Source organism: Plecotus auritus, assembly GCF_963455305.1.
Source record: "Plecotus auritus genome assembly, chromosome: 9".
NCBI classification, from domain to species: domain Eukaryota; kingdom Metazoa; phylum Chordata; class Mammalia; order Chiroptera; family Vespertilionidae; genus Plecotus; species Plecotus auritus.
Genome location: NC_137783.1, coordinates 124960387 through 124981993, shown reverse-complemented (window position 1 = coordinate 124981993; position 21607 = coordinate 124960387). Strand labels below are relative to the sequence as shown.

At 53.6% G+C, this 21607-nt stretch overlaps 1 protein-coding gene across 1 annotated transcript in view; it reads left to right on the top strand.

Moving 5' to 3' along the window:
- PTPN5 (protein tyrosine phosphatase non-receptor type 5) overlaps positions 1-18965 on the top strand; it is a 45160-nt gene extending 26195 nt beyond the window's left edge. The window contains exons 3-14 of the mRNA XM_080640556.1: positions 5038-5231; positions 5693-5776; positions 6014-6091; positions 6530-6771; positions 7956-8145; positions 10725-10809; positions 14635-14714; positions 14897-15034; positions 15567-15677; positions 17023-17183; positions 17273-17386; positions 17816-18965. Of these exons, the coding sequence (XP_080496682.1) occupies positions 5038-5231; positions 5693-5776; positions 6014-6091; positions 6530-6771; positions 7956-8145; positions 10725-10809; positions 14635-14714; positions 14897-15034; positions 15567-15677; positions 17023-17183; positions 17273-17386; positions 17816-17909 (1571 nt within the window). The 3' untranslated portion in view covers positions 17910-18965. The remainder of the gene's footprint in view (positions 1-5037; positions 5232-5692; positions 5777-6013; positions 6092-6529; positions 6772-7955; positions 8146-10724; positions 10810-14634; positions 14715-14896; positions 15035-15566; positions 15678-17022; positions 17184-17272; positions 17387-17815) is intronic.
- The last annotated feature ends 2642 nt before the right edge of the window (positions 18966-21607 follow it).

Genomic DNA, 21607 nt, shown 5'->3' with positions numbered 1-21607 from the left:
CTCAAGGTCCGTGAATCCCCTCCAAAACTGTACGCAGAATATAGTGTGTTTGATAGTGAATCTTCCTGAGTAAAGAAGTGTTAGAGTTCTGCCCAGAAAAGCTTTTAAAGAAACCCTGCTCTGAAAGGTGGGCATCTGCCAGGTGCTCAGTGAGCACCCACCAGTCGGATTCATTTGGCTCCCAAGACTGCCAGGTACCCTGTGGATTAAAAAAAAGAAAAGAAACAGCCTCCACCTTAGTCTCTGAGATGTGCATGCAGGGCCCCACCAGGCTGCAGTTTTCTTTCCTGCAAGTTAGTTAACCTGCCATCTTTCATATGCAGAAGCAATTATCATACATCATCAGGGGTCTGTCTTCTGAGTGGCTGTTCTACAGCTGGCTGGGTCTCAGACAGCCATGCACGATCTCCCATGTCCTACCAAGGGCATTTGTTTTTTTGTTTTTTTGTTTGTTTGAGATTTTTAAAAATTTAAGTATAGTTGGTATACAAAAATTTAAGTATTATTGGTTATATTAGTTTCAGATGCATAATATAGTGATTCGACATTTTTATACCTTACAATGTGATCACTCCACTTAATCTAGTAATTATCTGTCACTGTACATACTTATCACAATACTAGAGGCCCAGTGCACAAATTCATGCAGTGGGGTCCCTTGGCTTGGCCGACGGGATCTGACCGAAACCGGCTCTCTAACACCCCCTGAGGGCTCCTGGATTGCAAGAAGGCGCAGGCCAGGCCAAGGGACCCCACAGGTGCACAATCGAGGCCAGGGAGGGATATGGGAGGTTGGCCAGCCGGAAAGAGACTGTGGGAGGGCTCCAGGGCCTATCTCGCTTAGTCCTGATCAGCCGGACCTCAGTAGCAAGCTAACCTACTGGTCGGAGCGTCTGCCCCCTGGTGGTCAGTACATGTCATAGCAAGCAGTTGAGCAGCCTTAGCATATCATTAGCATATTACACTTTGATTGGTTGAACAGACAACCGGACAACCAGACACTTAGCATATTAGGCTTTTATTATATAGGATTATTGATTATATTCCCCTTCCTCTTTTCACCCATCGCCCCAACCCCCTCCCTCTGGTAACCATCTCTTTGGTCTGTTTCTATCCATTTGTTTATTTATTTTTAAATATATTTTTGTTGATTTCAGAGAGGAAGGGAAAGGGATAGAGAAATAGAAACATCAATGGTGAGGGAGAATCATTGATCAGCTGCCTCCTGCACTCCCCCTACTGTGGGGATCGAGCCCTCAACCTGGGAATGTGCCCTTGACCTGAATTGAACCTGGGATCCTTCAGTCTGTAGGCTGACACTCTATCCACTGAGGCAAACCAGCTAGGGCTATGTTTCTATCCATTTAGATGTGACCAGTGGGAGTCAGGGCCCTGAAACAGGGCATATTAACTAAGCCTCATGGTATCTAATTTCAGAACTGTGATGTCTTTTTTAAAATATTTTTTCTCACTAAAAATAAATGTATGTGTATATATGCACATACATATATATATATACTCATACACATTTATTTATATATTCTAGAAGAAAATTTAGAATATATAAACAATGAAAAAATCACCTATAATTTCACCCTCTTCCAAAGAACTGTCGTAAACACCTGGCTTCTGTTCTTCCCACTAATCGTGTGCATTATGGAGCGCTTACTGTGTGCCAGGTATCGACGGTGCTGCAGGCTCTGCAGGCACCATCTCATGTCAGTCTCTTGTCCTACATCTGGTATCCTCCACCTTTTTATATGCACATTTACACTTTCTTAATTTTTAAGGCCAAGGGGATTATACTGTTTTGTAACCTTGCCTTTCTCCATAGCATTGAAATTTCTTTCCATGTTATTAAATATTCATCTACAGAATCATTTATAACATCGGCATAATGTTTTATTGCAGGCAAGTTCCGTGCTTCTCAGACTGGGGTGCATGTACCCCTGAGGGCAAAGCCACAGGATAAATGTAGCACATTCTCCTGAAGCATAAATTTTATTCGAAGCTTTGGGAGGGGGGGGAAACCCACATTATTTTAATATTAAAACAAAATATATATATGCATATATACCAGAGTGTAAAACAAAGAGCACCCATGAATTTTAAAACAGAGCAGCCACGTTCAAGATTGTGTGAGCTTGTGTTCTCCCGAGACCCAGCCCCCTGTCCTCCCGGGGTGGCAGGAACATCCGAAAAGCATGGAGTTCTAGTTCAAGCCCCTCGTTCTACAGATAAGGCACCCGAGGCCCAGGGAGAAGGAGGGATCGTCCAAAGTCCGCAGCTTGCGTGCCCCCCCAGCCTTCCATATTTGGCAGCATCCCTCCGCTGCTTTTTCAGAGGGTGTGGGTGGAGACCTTGCCACTTGAGTAATAGAACCTCTGCATATCTATAGTGGAAACGCTTGGCTTCCTGCATGCTCCATCTCTTAGCTGTAGTTGTGTTTTTCTTTCCCCCTTGCCGGCCAGGATCTGAGCTGTGCGCTCCTGTAATTCGTAACTGTAGTCTTTGTGGGCAAAGGTGGAGGTCCTCCCCAGCCCCCACGGACTCCAGAAGCACTCCGATTTGTCACTTAATGCACTGTATTGTAAAAATGAGTCCACTCGTCTGTTTTACCCAGGAGACTGGGAGGCCTGTGTAATCATTATTATCATCTGACGTGTATCAAGCACACCTTCTAAATGCTTCCAGATAAAATACCATCCTGCATGTTTTATCGATAGTCTTCATAACAACCTTTTCAAAGTACATATGATGGTCCCCATTTATCAGTAAGAAAACTGAGCCAAAGATGATTACTTACGCATCATCATTCACTGATAAGTATTTACGGCAGGATTACATGCCAGGACTTGCGTTAAATGCTGTGGACAATCATGATGAACAAAACTGATACCACTCCTGCCCTTATGGAACTTACAGTGGGGGAGATGATTTTCAATAAATAAGTGTTCTTAAATATATTTTTTAATTGATTTCAGAGAGAGGAAGGAAGGGAGAAGAAGAGAGGGATAGAAACATCAACGATGAGAGAGAATCATCCAGCAGCTGCCTCCCGAGGCACCACCCCCACTGGTGATCGAGCATGCAACCTGGGCATGTGCCCTGACTGGGAATCAAACCAGGACCTCCCAGTTCATGGGTCGATGCTCAACCACTGAGCCACACTGGCTGGCTCAACAAACAATTTTGCAAACTGTAGTGAGTGTAATGTACTCCAAAGCCTGTCCAGCTGCCTCAGTTTAAACCCACCTCAGCCACTTAGTAGCTAGCCTCATCTTGATCTTCTGTAAAACGAGCTTAATAGTAGTACCCACTTCATACGAGTACTGTGAAGCGAGTAAATTAGCAAAGGTAAAGCACTCACATTCCAGGGGTATTGCTGCTGGCAGGACGAAGGAGAGGCTTAGGGTACCCGGCACACATGATAGGGCAGGACCTACATCTGGTGACACTGATTGAGTTCTACAAGAGGAATAGGAGGTAACTTGGCAAAGTGGGGGGGATGTCATGGGGTAGGGGGTGCAGGGTATTGGAGGTATGTTCCAGGCAGAGGGAATAGCCTGTGCAAAGTACAGAGGGTGGGCTCACCTGAGGAAGTGCATGGAGTGTGGTTGGAACACAGCAGGTAGGGAGCTATACAGGGTCAGCATCTGGAAAGGAGGAGCCTGTGATGGAAATGCAGCTGTTCCCAGGACCTGCGCTCTGCACAGCACTGTTGGTCCAGGCCACAGGAGATGCTTGGTTGACGTCCTGTGAGCGAGCAAGCAAGCACAAGGACAGACAACTACGCTGGCTTCACGTGGTCTTGCTGTGGGTGTTCCGGCCAGGATCTGAGCTGTGCGCTCCTGTAATTCGTAACTGTAGTCTTTGTGGGCAAAGGTGGAGGCCCTCACCTTTTGGACTCACACATGAATGAGCAGAGACACATGAACCCAACCAGAAAAGGAGTCCACTGTCCCATATACACAGCGATGGGTGGACAGTTCCATCCCCACTGTCAAGCGTTACACAGCCCTGTTGCTGGTCCCTCTCTTCTTGGCAGTAGCCTGGAACATGTGGGTTTGGAGGGGATCGTCCACATCCAGGACTCAGCAAGTGGCTGCTGCTGGAATCCCTACACGGCAGTCAGGGCCCCAGATCTAAACCAGTGGTGTTCAGACTTTCTCAGTAGTGGAACCCTGTGTTGAAATGGTCTTAAAGGAAACCCAGTATATGGAACGGGGACAAGCAGAGCTTCCACAGGCAGAGGGACTCAGCACGTGGTAATACCTGGTGCACCTGAGTGAATACTAGGGCTCCATAAAGCATAATTAGAAATCCAAGGGCTGAGCCCAACTTTCATTTTCCAGGTGTGGAAACTGAGGCCCAGAGAGTGGGTGACCCTCCCAAGGTCACACAACTAGGGACAGACCCAGAACTGAATTCCAGACATTGAATAATCAATTTTACTACACCCAGATTTTCCTCTACACCACCCTGCCCGCCCACACTCCTCCTCAGGTGGGGGCAGGGAGCGGGTCTCGAGGTTGGGGAAGGGCTGTGGCTAGGATCTTGTCACGTGTCCAGCCTCCAGCCCCAAGCCCCAGTCAGAGCCCAGGGCTCGGGAGTCAAAAATCCGGAAGGCAGGCGTGGGTGGGTTATTCACGTGCACAACCTGGTTGTGCTGTCTTCTCTCTCTCTCTCTCTCTCTCTCTCTCTCTCTCTAATTGAGTTTGAGGTGGTTGGTTTTTGTTTCCTTAAGAAATGGGAAAGAATGAAGCTGCATAAACACACGGATGTTAACTCCCTGAAAAACCTCCTGCCATTTTAACTCTGTTACTGGAGAAATAAAAGAGAAATAATTTGTCCACCCACACTTAGCTGTTTCTGACGAAGGTAGGTGAATATTGCTTTGCTAATCGAGGGTGACTGCTGGAAGTGGAGCCACGCTGACTGATCCCGGATTGAGAGGAAGGCACGGCAGCCCCAGGAGGAGCGGCCACCGTGGGCCCACGGGCCCCGAGTCAGCGGCCGGCTGTACGCCTTCCACAGGTCTCCCCCAGCCGGTAGTGATGGAGGCCCTGGACCAGGCCGAAGAGCTCACGGACCCGCGGAGAGAAATGCCACCGCCACCCCCTCCTTCATCACCCTCTGAGCCAGCTCAGAAGCCGCCACCTCCGGGCACCTGGAGCCACTCCCTCACGGTCAAGAGCAGCCTGTGCCTGTTGGCTGCCTCCCAGTTCCTGGTAAGGACATCACAGGCCCCAGGAGGGATTGGAGAGAGTGCGGCTTGAGGGACAGCCCTCCACCTCCTCCCCAAGCTGGCCACCTGGGGATGCGGAGAGGTGAGGGCCCTTCTTGGTGCCCCTTGGTGATTCCCAGCCCTCGGGCTGGAGTTCTGAGCTACCACCTCAATAGCCAAGCCCCTCACACCCTGCCCTCCCTCACCCCAGGAGCAGGAATAGCCTCCACCCAAGCCTCTGGCCCTGCATGGGGTCTCTCTGAGGACTTCCTATCTCGGGGGGCCCCTGGGAAGGGCTACCCCTTGACTCCTTTAGTCAGCTCTTCTCCAGAGAGAGTCCTCGGGCCTTCTTCGGCACACAGTACCAGGGCCCTGCCCTCCGCTGTGCAGCCTGGACCTTGGGGCCAGGCTGGAGTGGGAAGGGGCGCACAAAGCCCAGGCTCCTAACTCAGTCCACTTGTCCAGCTTGCCTGCGGGATGTTCTGGCTCAGCGGCTATGGCCCCACCTGGTTGCAGAATGCCACACTCCTGGAACAGCTGGGACCCAGGGTGAGTATCCGGGACCTCCAGGGCAGGGAGGAGCGGTTGGGGGCCTCCCTTCGCACCAAGCCCTGTGCGGGCCTTCTCTGAGTTCCAAAGGCAGCCCCACCCCCTGGAGCTCTTCTCCCTGCTCCCCACCCCCATCTGACCTGAAGTTTTCAGAGCCTTGGTTCTGTCCCTGTTGAAACAGATGAGAACTCTGCCTCTTCCCCACCAATCACCGTGACCTGTCTGTCTGTTTCCCAGGCCTGGCTGGGCGTTGGGACCTGGGAAGTCCCCAGTCTGCTGCTGGTCTCTCTGTCTGTGCTCCTCGTTACCAGCCTGGTAAGGTGCCTCCTGACCCTGAGGCCTGATCCCCACCAGCCCCCATTAGACATTCTGGGTAGGTCTGAGGGATGGGCTGTTTGTCCCTCTCCATCATTGTGGCCCACACGGGGTGAGAGCACCTTCAGAATTGATCTACAGTGTTCTAGGCAGGGGAACGGGGCCGAGGCAGGGAGAAGACAAGCAGGAACCCCCACAGCCCACCAAGAAGCCCTCAATCCACAAGAAACCGAGAGGTCGAGGGATGGAGGGGCCAGGGGGACAAGGTGGGGGGTGGAGCCTGCCATCACTGTGAGGGGCAGTGCCATGCAGATAGGTCCCAGGAGAGCAGAGCTGCTCTAGACATTGAGGGGCAAGGGGCTTGCTTCCATGCGCAGCCCACCAGCGAGGGGGCAGCAGCATGGTCCCAAGTCTGTGATGCTCTATCCCTCCAACCAGGTGTGGCACCTCCTGAGGGCTCCCCCAGAGCCGCCCACACCACTGCCCCCCGAGGACAGGCGCCAGTCGGTAAGCCGCCAGCCCTCCTTCACCTACTCCGAGTGGATGGAAGAGAAGGTCGAAGATGACTTCCTGGACCTGGACCCCGTCCCCGAGACGCCTGTGTTTGACTGCACAATGGACATCAAGCCTGAGGCTGACCCCGCCTCACTGACCGTCAAGTCCATGGGTCTGCAGGAGAGGTGGGAGGAGTGGAGGAGGGGGGGGCTCTCTGGGCCCTGGAGCGCTCAGCTCCCGGTCAGAAGGGCAGATGCCTGATTCTTACCTCCCATGCCCAAGAACGAGCTGACCTCATAGCTTAGCCAGTGTAAACACATGCTCTTTAGGTCTGATCAGAATGCCTTGTGTGCAGTAACAGGATTTCTTGAGTGCTAAGAAATCCTGTTACTGCACACAAGCACATGGGCGTACACAAATGCATACATGAGCATGCTCACTGTACATTCCTGTGCACAAGTAAGTTTCTTTACTGCAGGTCTTGTCAGGTCCTTTAACGTGCTCCTGTTCATTGTAAATCAGCAAGGGGGTAGTATGTGACATTCCTCAAAGCCACTTGACCACAGAACCATACTTTTATAGAGTGTGTCCCTGATCCCACTTTGGGAGGTGTCGACACCCTCTTTTCAGAGGCTAGCGGGGTAAGCCAGATCACACACACACGATGTCATGGACAGAGCACTGAATGAGGTGTCGGTAAACCTAACTTTTTGTTTCAGCTCTGCTACCCCCTTACTGCACGAGCTTGGACGATGCTTGTCCCCTCTCTGGGACTCAGTTTCCCTTTCCCTATAATGAGGGCCCTCCCTGTTCTGGGCCTTTGGAGAGTGAACACAGTAGAGTCTGTCCAGGGCAGACACCCTTGCCGCCGCCATGCTGCCCTCGGAACTCCCTCTTTCCCTGACAGCGAGGGTCCCGGCCTCTCCTCGATGAGATGTCCTTGACTCATTGGCCACCTCATCCCAGACTGCCAGGCCCAGGACTGTGCTACCAAGGGTCAAGCCCTGCTTCTCTGATCTAGGCAGGTGCCCTCTCTCTGGGAGTTTCCTGGGGGCCACAGGGCTGGGTGCTGCCTCCAGGACTGACAGGGGAGAGTCCAGGGGAGGCCTGTGTTAAGGTTGCCTCAGATGGAACCTTTGGATCTGGGGCCCCCAACTTCTCACTCAGCTAGCTACTCTAGCAGGAGGCGGGGAGGCAGGCCTGCGCCTGAGGCTGAGACTTGCACTCCTTGTCGCACCCCCATTCTCTTCTTGGAGCCCACCCAGTTCCCACCCCCCGATCTCTCTGCCCCTCGTCTTCCCACTCCAAGCCCCAAGCTGATGCCCCTCGCTGCCCCTGAGACTCACTTCCCCTTTCCCGGTCCTTCCAGGAGGGGCTCCAACGTCTCCCTGACCCTGGACATGTGCACACCCGGCTGCAACGAGGAGGGCTTCGGCTACCTCATGTCCCCACGTGAGGAGTCAGCCCGAGAGTACCTGCTCAGTGCCTCCCGCGTCCTGCAGGCTGAGGAGCTCCACGAAAAGGCCCTGGACCCCTTCCTGCTGCAGGCGGAATTCTTTGTGAGTCCCCTGAGCCCGCTACCCCCTGGTGGGCAGACCTCTCTACTCAGTCAGTCACCTAACCAGCAGGGCACCGGACTGGGGTGCCCAGAACTCAACATCTGATAGATGAACACCATTGTGTTATCAGTTCTCCTCATGGCTTGGGCAAGCTGCTTCCCCTCTGGGCCTCGGTTTCCTCATCTAGAAAATGGGGATGTTGCAAGGATTAAAGGGATCACTAAGGTATGCAAAGCGCCCATCCGGGTGATTGGTGTTCACTGGCATTCCTGAGTCTTCGGTGCCCAGCCCTGTGCTTTTTTTTTTTTTTTTTTTTTTTAATCCTCACCCCAGGATATTTTTCCATTGATTTTTAGAGAGAGTAGAAGAGAGCAGGAAAGACAGAGAGAAATATCCATGTGAGAGAAATATATCAATTGGTTGCCTCCTGCATGCGCCCTGACTAGGGCATGGGCCGGGGAGGAGCCTGCAACCAATGTAGGTGCCCTTGACCAGAATCGAATCCAGGACCCTTTGGTCCAGAAGCCGATGCTCTATCCACTGAGCCAAACCGGCTAGGGCTAGCCCTGTGCTTTGAAAGCTATAGAAAGCCCTCCCTCTGGCTGCTACTTTCCCACCCTCCTCCTGCCCAACATCACCACGCATTGTTTGTGCCCCTTTGACATCTTTCCACCCCTGTGGCTGTAGCTTAGGTGGTCTAATCACCTCCTCTCTAGACTTGTGCTACAGCCTGCAGCTGCCTCCTGTTGGACTTCGAGGGACCCAGTAAATGCCACCCCTGTTTTACCTGCCTGGATGCTCAACCAGTTAAGAGCTAAGTCCTAGGAGATCACAGTATCGTCTTTATTTTTGTTGGTGAAGACGAGGTTTAAAATGAGGCTTAAGTATGTAGCAATAGTGACCCCCAGATTTAAACTTTCTACCCACCCCATGTGGTACTGGCATATCGTGGGCCCCATGGGGCATCCCTATAATTCTTTCCTGGCAGGAGGGCCCAAGAGGAGGAGGAAGGAGGAGGCTGGGACCCAAAAGCCCATTCCTCAATCAAGTGCACCCATCAGGCTACTTGCCCACCTCTGTGAGCAGAATGGGTGAGGGGCCATGAGTGTTTGAGGAGAGTCTCTCCTGGGAGAAGCCAGGGGGATGGGGAACCGATGTGCCTCCCTCACAAATCCCCCCCCCCTCCCCAGCCCCCTGCTCCCTGTATGGACCCAGTGGCTCTCGGAGAAGACCTCCGTCACCTTGTGACCCACTGCTCCAAACCCTGTAGAGCTTGGCATGGCCTGCATCACCCGAGTTGGGCTAGCCCCAGACCCCTTTTCTAGCCTTACGTCCCCCAGCCCCTGCAGGGACTGTCCACCTCAAACTAGGCCAACACTACCCACCCCCATGTTTTTCTCCTCCAGGGCCTTTTTGCACATCATCTCCCACCCCTGATGCCTCTAGAAAGCCTTCCTGGACGATCCCACCCCTGATCCCGCCCCGAGTTCCCACCGCCTTGAAGGGGACTTGTGTCCTCTAAGCATTTCCTGTTCAGTAGATCGTTGTTGATCTTGCCCAGAGAAAGGAACACAGCCTACACACCCACCCCATGGCGCTTTCACACATGTTTTTATTCTTTTCAACCCTAGAAAGTATTATGAGCCTCATTTTACAAAGAGCTTACTTAGTGGGTCCAAACACAGTGAACGCTATAGGACCATGTGTGGGTGGATAGAAGGGGAGTGAAGAAGCGAGGAGCACTGGGGAGTCATCCCAGAGGACATGGGGGGAGGTGAGGCTAGAGAGGAACCTTGAAGGGTGGGAATGATGTGGAGAACTGAAGAGGGGTGCTCCTTGCAAGTGCAATGCCACAAGCTCAGCCCTGGAGGCAAGATGGAGAATGGCATATTAGAAACAGGAAGGAACGGGCATAACTGAAGGACAGGAATCTTGAAAGCAGCTGTTGGTAAAGAAAGGCCAGGCCCCAGAAGACCTCATATTCCAGGCAGAGAAGTCCAGACTTGGAGCTCTTGACAAGGAATGATTGGGAGGTGCAAATACAGCCCTGGGAGCTCAGGAGGCTCCTCTCCTGCTGGAGAATCAGAGGAGGCTTCTTGGAGGAGGTGGCATTGATGATGGACAGGAAGGACATGAGAAGATGAGAATCGGGTGGGGTACAGAGTGAGCAGCACAACACAAGGTCCTGAGCGAGGGATGTCCAGGGTGGGAACACAGATCAACAAAGCCACTCAGTTTGGCTGCAGCACAGGGAGCGTGGGAGATGCTGGTGACTGGCCAGATTGCTTTTCAAACTCTTATTCTTGTTTATTGACCATTTATTTAGTGTCTACTCTGTGCCAGACTGGCCCTCAGTAGACAGTAGTAATAATAACATTTTTTACGTACTCGTTGCGTGCCAGACAGTGTTCTAATTGCGTTTTGTGTGTGCACGAACTCATTTAATAGTAAATGTTGAATGAACACATGCACTCAAGCCAGCCCCTTGACTAGAAGTTGGGGCACAGCAGCCCCTGGATTCAAACATATCTGAGAATCGGCCCATGGCTGCTCACATCCCCATGTCCTTCCTCCTGCAGGAAATCCCCATGAACTTTGTGGATCCGAAAGAGTATGACATCCCTGGGCTGGTACGGAAGAACCGGTACAAAACCATCCTTCCCAGTGAGTACTCAGTGCCCTGGGGGTAGAGGGGTTGTGGGGGGCTCACCCTCCCCTGGGTATCCCCTCGCCCTGAGGAAGACCTTAACCCCAGAGCTGGACCTCCAGGGTCATGAGGAGGGATGGAGAGTGGCGATGCCCAGTGAAGAGAAACACCCCCTACTGAGGGCAGAGGTTAATTCATTCCTTCACACACACCCTCCGGACCCTTCGCGTGGCCAGGTGTTGTGCTGGGCTCTGTGGAAACCCAGAAAGAATGACAACAGCAGCAGCTCCTACACAGTGCGTGGTATCAGCAGGTGTTCTCGCATCCTTGGTCTCTTCAGAGTGGGCAGATTTTAAGGAGAGGCGATTAAGGCTCAGAGAAGTTAAGTGGCTCATCCACAGTCACACAGAACTGAGTTTCAAACCAGGTCTCTGTGACCCCAGAATTGGGCCCTTTTGTCTACCCCGAGTTTATTTTGTCCAGATTGTGCATCCTCTACCGGGCAGAGCAACTCCACAAGGGAGTGAGCCGCCTAGTTGGGGAGTAAGTGCCCCGACTGAAGGTGTTCAAACAAGGCTACATGAGCAGTCCCTGGAGGGTCTGATAGGGATTCTCCCTCTCTGGGGGTAGTTAGACCAGGTGGCCTAAGGTTTCTCTTTCAGCTCTGGGGTGTCATTTTCAGGTAACTTCAATGGAGCCCCTGTCTGTGTGTCACCCTGCTGTGTTTTAGCCCCAGGCCCCAGGGCTAGCTCCGAGGGGTGACTTGTTGAAAGTGAATCCCCACAAACCTACTCTACTCAGTTTATGGAGTGACAAGGCTTTAAAAAGGCAGTTTTGCCATCAGCATCTCCAACAACATGTAAGATGTCATGACTTATTTTTAACTTTTAAAATATCGACTTGTGGTTGCTATGGTTACACAGTCTCTAGGTGGTTCCGGTTAAACAAAGCACCATGTAAGGCCAGGAGGCACTGCTCAGGGCTGCTCACCTCTTTCTTCCCTTGTCTTGCTCTCTCACACCCACCTAGCCCCACCTGGAGGGAGGGGCTCATGTGCCCCAGAACCTAGGCCTTTGCTGGCAGAGCAGAGAGGCCACTGAGGGAGGACGGGACTCAGACCATCACTCCACCTGGCACTGGATTACTGAGAGGCTTTGAGCCACGCTGAGCCTCCAGGCCTCCAAGCCTAACAGAGAACGTTCTCTGTGGCCAGCAAGAACTGACCCTGTGCCCTCAGAGGCTGGGCTGAGGCTGACGGAGTGGGGGCAGTGACAGAGGGCAGGGCAGTCTTGGCAGAGGTCCCCTCTCAGGTCCAGGATGCCCTGAGGTTTGTTCTCACAGTCATTCTGCTCATGTTTCCTGAGCCCCTGCCCCCAGGGCTGAGAATTCAGACGTGAATGAGACATAGACTGTGCACAGGAGGCTCACAAGCGGATGGGAGAGACAGAGCTGTGGACAGTGACAGTACAGAGTGGCCAGGAACTCAGCAGCATCACTGAGAACAAGATGCAGGGGAGCAATTTCTGTCCATTTCGCCACTGTATCCCAAGCACCAAGGGTGCCTGGCACGTGGTAGCCACTCTGCACCTATCTGAGTGAATGAATGGGTGGATGAGTGAATGAGTGAATGGATGAGTGGGTGTCTCAAATCTAGTGCCCCTTCTCCATCCTCACTGCCAAGTAACTTTTCAGGGGAGGGGATAGTTGCCCAGTTTCAGAGGGTGCCATGTACATCGACTGCATTGACAATTAATGCCCCTGGAGCTGTGCAGGGCAGGGCAGCCCTCTGACCCCAGACACATCTCACTTGGATCATTGCAGTAATCTTCTAACTGGTCTGACTCCCACACCCTACCCTCCTGTCCATCTTCTATCATTGTCACCAAAATCCAGTCGTCTTTCTCCTCCTTCAACACTGTCATGTCACCCTGTAATCCTCGGGTTTAGGTCCAGGCTGATCCTCATGGCTTATAAGACCCTTAGTCAACAGATTCCTCCCCAACTCATCTCTCAGCAGCCCCACCCTGCCCTGGGCACTTGAATCAGACTGAATGACATGCCCTCCTCTTCCTCCTCCTACTGGTCCCTCACACCTCGTCCAGGTGCCCCTGTTCCAGGAAGCCAGGGCCACACACTGTGCTCACAGGCCACACACTGCTTGTCTGCCTGCTCAACACTTGGGAGCAGGGACTATGTCTTGTTTATCTTGGAGTTTTTACTCTCAAGCACAGTGCCAGGCACAGTAGGGTTAAAAGGACCATTCCCATTCCCATTCCCATTCCCACGGTGGTTCTTTAATACCAAAGACCCTGGTGTCTGGGCACCTAATCTGGGCAGCGCTGACAAGGGGAAGGGAGATGGCGCATGCAGCGCGCCCTGCTCCTCTCTCCTGCTGGTCAGCCAGGGCACCACTCGGCTTACCCATGCTCTTCTTCACTCCAGACATCCTTCTACGCCTCTGTCCACAGAGCTGCCCCTCCCCCACCTGCTCCTACCCCCAAATCACCCGCCAGAGCCTCAGGCACTCGGGCTGAGGCATAACAGGCTGGAGAGCAGAGGCTCCATGCCGTTTCTCCTGCCACTTGGCATCCTTCTTTTTACCTGTTAACTATGGCAGCACATGTAATGATGGCGGTAATAACGGCAGCAACTTTTACTGCCTGGTGTTTTCTGTATGCTGGGCTAAATTACTGGTCTGAGGACTCCTTTAACCTTTACAAGAGTAGTAATGCTGCGATGAAAGGGATGCCCCCAGTTTACAGAAGAAGGCACAGGGAGCTTAAGTAAATGGCCCACGTTGGCACAGCTAGTAAGTCAGAGGCAGGATTTGAACCCAGGTTGTGTGGCTCAGTGGTGCAGACTCTTAACCGTGCCCCATGCTGTGCACATCTGAATTCCTTAGTCCAGGCCCCCTATACGGGAGAGAAACCGAGGCCCAGAGAAAGGACGGTGAGCTGGTGACCGAGCTAGTCCACAGCCAGGACCCGCGGCCCCAGCCAGCTCCCTGCCCAACCCACACACCGTCTCCACCTCGGCCCCAGCCTCTGCAGGCTGACAGAGCCGGCAGTGCAGGGAGGCTGTAGCGGGAATAAAACAGATTCTACCCCAGGAAGAAGAGCGGGATGTTATGAGAAACCTTTACCGTGGGATTTGACACGTGAATGGATTGAAGAGGAAAAAAAAAACCCTTTGTGCACACGTATCTGCTGCGGCGACCCTAGCCTCAGCTCAGGCGTGGAAGGTTTTACTCCTCTTATCCCAATAGTCTTCCTCGGCCTTCGTCCCCAATCTCATCAGCCCTTTATAGCTATAAAGCACTTTACTTAGCACGTTCACAGCTGTTTTCTCATCTGTCTTCCCAACAATCCTAGGAAGTCGGTATCTTTACCCCCATATTACAGACAGGAAAACTGAGGCTTAGAAAGACCATGTGCTTTACAAGCGCACTCAGCACGTTGGTGAGAGGATATATTCAAACTCCTGCTACCTCTGCTGTCCAGGATGTGTACCACGGATAACTCCTTTCTCTGCTTAGCTTTCTTCTCCCTAGAACATTAGGCGCAGTGAATCCAGGGCATCTTAAGGGGCAGGGGCAAGGGGCAGGCATTGATGCCACAGAGGTAGAGACCCAGGCTCTCACACTCAACCCTCCTCTTCAGCCTGGGCCTCGCCTGCCTCACTGGGCCATGGGGAAGGGTGAATGTTTTGCTACAGGGCAGGGGAAGGAGGAACTTAGAGTCTCAGAACAAATGTGGGTGCCCTGAATGGGCCAGGTAAGGTGGGCCCTGTCCAGGGGGATTGCACACGTCGGATCCCAGCCTCACCTGTCTCTCCCACCCCAGACCCTCACAGCAGAGTGTGTCTGACTTCACCAGATCCTGACGACCCTCTGAGTTCCTATATCAACGCCAACTACATCCGGGTATGTAGCCCCATCCTAACACCCGTTCCCTGAAAAGGAGGCCCAAGCTGGTGGGATCCATCCTCCAGGCTTGTCCCTAAGCCAGTGCGGCTGCTGCCAGCCCCGGGAAGAGCCTGAGTGTGGGGACTGGGCCCCAGGAACGTTGCATCTGACCCTGACAGCCTGGACTTGGCTGGCCACAGGGCTACGGTGGGGAGGAGAAGGTGTACATTGCCACTCAGGGACCCATCGTCAGCACGGTTGGCGACTTCTGGCACATGGTGTGGCAGGAGCACACACCCATCATTGTCATGATCACCAACATCGAGGAGATGAACGAGGTAGGCACCCCTGCACCATTACCAGGTGTCTGCAGCTTCGTGCCGTAAGCCTCTTGTTTCCATAGTCTTACAACAATCTTGTGAGGTCGGTAGTGCTCACTCCACAGTCAAGGTGAGGAAGTAGGAGGCTCAGCAAGGTTAAGTCATTTGCTCAGAGCCACACCAGTAGTCAGAGGCAGAGTCTGGAGCTGGCTTCTCTACCTCCAGTGCCCAGGATCTTAAGCAGAATGCTCTGCGGCCTCCTAGGCTGCCAGGGCTGACGCAGGCTACTTCCATACTCGAAACAGCCCATTTAATTGAGCCCCTAGAAAAGCCCTTCAAGATGGATATGACTCCCATTTTCCAGATCAGGTAACTGAGGCTCAGAAAAGGGAGGTAACCTAAAGGTTATGAAGCTGAGTTTTGAACCCAGTACTCTCTAACTGCAAACCTGTTGCCACTTTATATCTCTCCTGGCTGGCCCTGACGGGGCACTGGGGAGAGCATGGTTGGGAAACTGGGAGTGTATCGCAGCCTGATGTTGGCCCTACAGAAGTGCACCGAGTATTGGCCGGAGGAGCAGGTGGTATATGATGGTGTCGAGATCACCGTGCGCAAAGTCATTCACACTGAGGATTACCGGCTGCGACTCATCTCCCTCAGGGTAAGGCCTGGGCGGGGCTGCTGGGGGGAAGGGCTTTATGGAGGATGCCACAGAACAGGGTTCCACAGTCCACTCTAGCTGAAATCAAGTCCTATGTCTCCCAGGAATTACTTGTGAGCAAGGGATTAGGGAGGGTTGAATGGACCCAGGGGACAGAAGCAGGACCAAACCTGTTGCATTTTATGCTTTTGGGCTCTCTGTGTGTCTACACAGTTATTCATAATGCCTCCAGCTCTGCTTCAAATGCACCCAAATCCAGGACCGTCTGGACAAGGGGTCTCCTGCTGCCTCCAGCACTGTCCTTATAACTGAAAGACCATGGTGACTTCAAGATCCCTGCTAAAAGCACCCACTTCACCTGGGATACAGGCCTTCTGGCCTGTAGTACCCAATCTGTCCACCAGAGGGTAGACACTCCTTGCTGTATTTGGGTTGCAGGAGGAAGTTGTGATTACAAAAAAAAAAAATGGTGGGGAGGGGGAAGGCGCGGAGAGACACAAGATATGAGCAATAGGAAACAGCCCAGAAGAGTGGGGGAAGGTATCCTCCCACCCTGAAGCTGTGCTTCTTTCAGGAGCAGCATAAGAGAACAGACTGTTCACTTGGAGTCAGGAGGATCAGTGGGTTCTCTCTTTAAGAAATGATAGAGCCCTTCCCTTCTCATAACCCCAAAGACTGGAAGAGGCGAGCCAGGCACCGGGAAGCTGATAGATTGCGAAGTCCAGTGATGCTGACAGTCACAAGGTCCAGTTCAAAGCCTGAGATCTGTTCCTCTGAGCTGCCCCTCTCCACTGGAGAGGATGCTCCCAGAGGGCAGTGCCCCCCGGAACAGCTCTGAGATACAAGCCTGGCTGGAGGGCAGGAAGGGCCAGGAAGGGGTGGGGGGCAGAGGCTGTAGGAGCTTTCACAGCCAGATGATCCAGGGCCCAAGGAACCAGCTTCCTGTTTCCCCAGAAAGGGAGGTTGAGGGGGAGTCAGACCAAGCACAGCAAGACGAGAGGAAGGTCCCTGAGCTCTGGTTATGTGGCGCAGGGGTGACTGGGCTGTTTGTTAAAATAAGAAACTGGGAGGCAGGAATGAATTGGAGAAGGGACTCTGCCTCTCTTGGATGATGTGTGAAGACGAATGCCAATTCCACTGGCCAGCCGCCACTACCACGCTGGCTTTGGGTCTCTGTCTGGTGCCACTGGGCAATGTGGTGTCTATGGCAGAGGCCAGAGGCCCCACTCCCTGTGTCCTCCCCCCCCCCCTGTGTTCTTCCTCCTCCCATCCCATCCCCATCTCTGTGCTTTGTGGGCTCACAGAGCTCACGTGTATCTGGGGTGGGCCTCTGTCTCCTGGACAGAGCGGGACTGAAGAGCGAGGTCTGAAGCATTACTGGTTTACGTCCTGGCCCGACCAGAAGACCCCAGACCGGGCCCCCCCACTCCTGCACCTGGTGCAGGAGGTGGAGGAGGCTGCCCAGCAGGAGGGGCCCCACTGTGCCCCCATCATCGTCCACTGCAGGTGGGTCCTCCCAGCCACCCGCCAGGGCAGGGCAGCCCACTCACCCCTGCTGCCCTGCCCCTCACCCCACCCATCCCCTTGGCCCTCAGCGCAGGGATTGGGAGGACTGGCTGCTTCATTGCCACCAGCATCTGCTGCCAGCAGCTGCGGCAGGAGGGTGTGGTGGACATCCTGAAGACCACGTGCCAGCTCCGTCAGGACAGGTCAGCCCACGGGCAGGGTGGGGGCACATGGAGAGCGTGAGCCCTAGGGGCAGAAGGGAGAGACTGTGCTCAGGATGAGGGGCAGGAGGGCACACTGGGTATGGACTGGCCGCTGGCTGATGGGGTAGGGAAGTTAGATAAGTGGAGGGGCTGGATCTGGACAGGCGGTGCTGGATGAAGAGGAAAGAGAAACAGTGGGTGGCCAGGACAGGCTGGGAGTGGTGGGGATGCCATCTCTGTCCCTGCTGTCGGCACCGAAGCTGGGAGGGGCAGGGAGGAGCTGAGGGAATCGCCTGGCTAGGGTTGGCCTCTCCAGCCTCCACAAAAACAAGGCCCCTCATGAGTGATTGGTATTCCGTGGGTTTGGGGGTACCTCCCACAGCCCATCCCTCAACAACCCCCTCCCCACCGTGCATCTCTGCCGGGCAGGGGCGGCATGATCCAGACGTGCGAGCAGTACCAGTTTGTGCATCATGTCATGAGCCTGTATGAGAAGCAGCTGTCCCGCCAGTCCCCAGAGTGACCTCTCTGCTCCCCCAAGGTCCTCCTGGCACCACCCAGCCTGAGTCTGGGCCCTTACCCCAGCCACACCCCCAGGGCCCAGCCTCAGGTCCTGGCCTGCTCCCTTCCCTGCCCCTCCTGCTTCCTTCTCTCCAGCTGGCCCTTACCCCCAACATAGCAATTCCTACTGTATATATTGGGGAGTGGGGCAGGGTGGGGGAGTGACGTGCCAGGCCAGGCCTGGGGCTCCAGGACCCGACCCACACCACGCAGACCTGGGGCCTCAGTTTTAACAATGGTTCCATTGCTACTTGATCCAAAATGTTTGTGCTGCATTCCACGTGTCCTGAACAGCGTGTTCTGTCTGTCCATCCATCTCTGCTGTCTGTACCGGACACTGTGTCTCCTCAGCCTAGGATAGGGGTCATGAGCTCCAGCCCCTAAGCAGCCCAGGCAGAAGTGCCTGGCTTGGCCCCCACCCCACTTCTCCCAACAGGCAGATAGCATTTCACCCTCAGTTATTGGGATCGGGGTGGGGAGAAGGGCCGGAGGACCTGGAGGTCAGGTGTGGGAAGCTCCTGGGTGGGGAGAGAGATCTCATCTAGGGAGAGGTCTCTGGGTTGTAGGGGAGTATCACAGCCTGGATGGCCCCTGGGTGTCACAGGTCCTCAGGAGGCAGTGACCAGCCTGCGAGGCACCGGGGAAGAAGGGGACAGGTGGGGATGTGCACCCAGAGGACGTGGGCCCTGGGGGGGGATGGGAGGGAGAGGGGGAGCTCCGAGGGTGGGTTGGGAACTCACCCCAGATCTGTGGGAAACATTTTTCTGTGTCATCGTGGGAAGCCTTCCCAGGAGTCTTGCTGCGTGCAGCTCTGCGTGTGTTCCTGTGTCCACGCGTGTGTTGAGAGCCCATCCGCGGGGTATGCATGACTCTTCGGCAACATGTGTTATCTTGGAGCCACGTGTTTTTATTGCTGACTTTAAATATTTATTCCACGGCAGACAGAGACATTTGGTGTCTTTTTATAATTTGCTCGTGGTCATTGAATAGAGCAATAAACAGAGCATTTTGAGCAAAACTAGCCTCCTGGGTCTGTGATTGCCTCTCCCATCCACTCCCTGCCTCCTAGTACTGGTCGTCTCCTCCTCCTCCTACAACACCTACAACTCCTCTTCCTCCTCCTCCAACAACAACAACAACTCCTCCTCCTCCTCCTCTGTGTGTGTGTGTGTGTGTGTGTGTGTGTGTGTGTGTGTGTGTGTGTGCCCATCTCCCTAACACCCTCTTGTGGAGATTGGGAGTATGGAGAGAATCCAGATCTGCAAAGCCAAAGAAGTCCATTGGACAGGATTCTCACACACCCTCACCCCAATCCAGCCAGAAGCCCTGGGACAGGGCAAGCCTCAAGAACAGGTGTGGCATGCATCTACAGAAGGCAACACGGCTGGCCGGGCACCAGTTCCGACAGATGGGCCAGAGAAGCCAAGGCTAGATGGGGGGACTTTCAGGTCACCACCCCCAACCCCTCCCTGTTGGCCAGCACACTTATCCCATGCTAACCCTACAGGTCCCAACAGCAGCTGCAACCGGTAATTTCCCTTTTAAGGCCTGGACTGAGAGTAACCCCTCCCAGTGGGCCTGGGGAATCTGCCCATGGGCTCAAGTTCTGGACACTCCTGTTCTATTCTTGCCCCTGCCCCCAGGGATGAAGCAAAAGTAGCTGTGATGCTTTTGCTATGGCTGGCAAGCGGGGGTCATTTCCGGACAGGAGGGGGCCCAGGGCAGGGCTGCTGATCAGCCAACAGGTCCTTCCAGGTGCAGAACCTTGTGTGGGCTGGTCAAGGGTCTAGCCATGCAGGTAGACTACAGACAGTGAGGAAAGAATAAGGAGGGGCTTGAACAGCTGGGATGGAGGTCAGGGGTAGGGGCATGGTGTCCAGCCACCCTCCCACAGGGCGATGAACCTCCTGCCCTTCAGGTTGGGGGATTGGGCTGCAGGAGTGTCAAGGGGGAGGAAGGCTAACAGGCTGTGCAGTCACCATACATAGATGAATGGTATCCCCTGGACTTGTGCAAAATAGCAGACTGCCTTGACCTTCCCATTGGACTGTGTGTGTGCGCACGTGTGTTCACGCGCGCGCGCACGCACACACACACACACACACACACACACAACCCTGAGCCCCTCAGCTCAAAGAGTTCCCACACAGCAGCAGTGAGAAGCAAAACCTCTGCCACAAAGGAACAGGTAAAGTACCCCTGGACCACCTTCCTCAGCCCCCTGCCTGCCCATGCCCAGCATTTCCTCCAGCCCCACGTCCACCCACCCTCTTCCTTCTCCCCTCCCCCCTCCAAAAGCAGTGTGTCAGATAGCTGGGGCAGCTGCAGAGCCTGAGTAAGGGATTGCCCCCAGGGGCCAGGCATTTAAGGAACCGGTGACTCCTGGCAGCCTCACTATTAAGGCAAAGGAAGAAGGAGACGGGCCATTCTACAACCCGGGCACTAGCTGCTCCTCCAAAGCCGTGGACACAGCGTTTGAAAGTTAGGAGGGACTGGTCATACAAAGGTAAGACTTCCCTCATCCCTCAAAAAGGGGCAGAGCCTACTACCTCCTGAGCCGAGAGAGGGACCACAGGAGCTGGGACAGAGGTGGTCTCAGAAGCTCGAGGGAGAAAGGACAGGCTGAGAGAGATCATGGTGGGGGTGGGCGGGGGGGATAAAGTTTAGCCTTGAACTGCCTGGTTCAGAACAGGGCTTTGGGATCCCGTGGAAGGGCACTGGACTGGGAGTCAGGAGGCCAGGATTCCAGTCTGAGTGACCTTGGACAAGTTCTGACTCTTAGACATCAGTTTCCTTCTATATAAAGCAGAGGTTTAGAAACTGCCATGCTGGTTAGATGAAATACCATGTGGCTATTAACAAGAATGAGGAAACTATGAACTGATATGGAGAGACCTCCAAGATGTATGAAATGAAAAAGGAAGGGGCTGAATAGTGTGTATAATAGGCTACCTTACATGTAAAAAAGGGGACAAGGATAAAGACATTCCTATTTTCATGAAGGAGCCTAGAGACCACCAGTGCTTACCTGTTGGGGGAGGGTTGTAAGATGGGGGGCTCAAGATGGAAGGGTGCCTCTTCATAAAGATGTTTATATTGTTTTTCAACTATGTGATTGAAGTACCAATTTTTTTAAAAAACTGTATGAAATCAACTCTGTCCTTCCTACGTCACAAATGAAAGAGCTGGAATAATGAGCTGTCATCTGTCTTGGCCTTCCACCTGGGCCAGGGGCCCCAAGGCCCAAGAAGAAATCCACAGCTTCCTTCCAAGGCCGCTCCAGTGTGGCTTAGTCAGGAAGTTCCTTCTTAGATCTGACTTCATTCCTCCTCATGAAACTTCCAGCCCTTCCATGTAGCTGTCCATAGGTATCCTCAGTGCCTCTGGACCTTCCTTGGTTTGCAGGATAAACCTAAGCCCTACATCCTCTCCTCCCAGAACTTGGAATGGTTTGGGATTACTCAGTGGAGGACAAGCCCATTGGTCCTTGTAGCCAGGCTGGGAAAGTGAGATACAAAGGGGAGAAGATAGAGGCCAGACAGAAAAGGCGTATTGCCTCTCACCCGCTGTGTCCACCTGCCCCTCTACACACACACACACACACACACACACACAGAGAACATCTCTGAATCTCCCTCCTACTCCCTTCCTTGTCCTTCA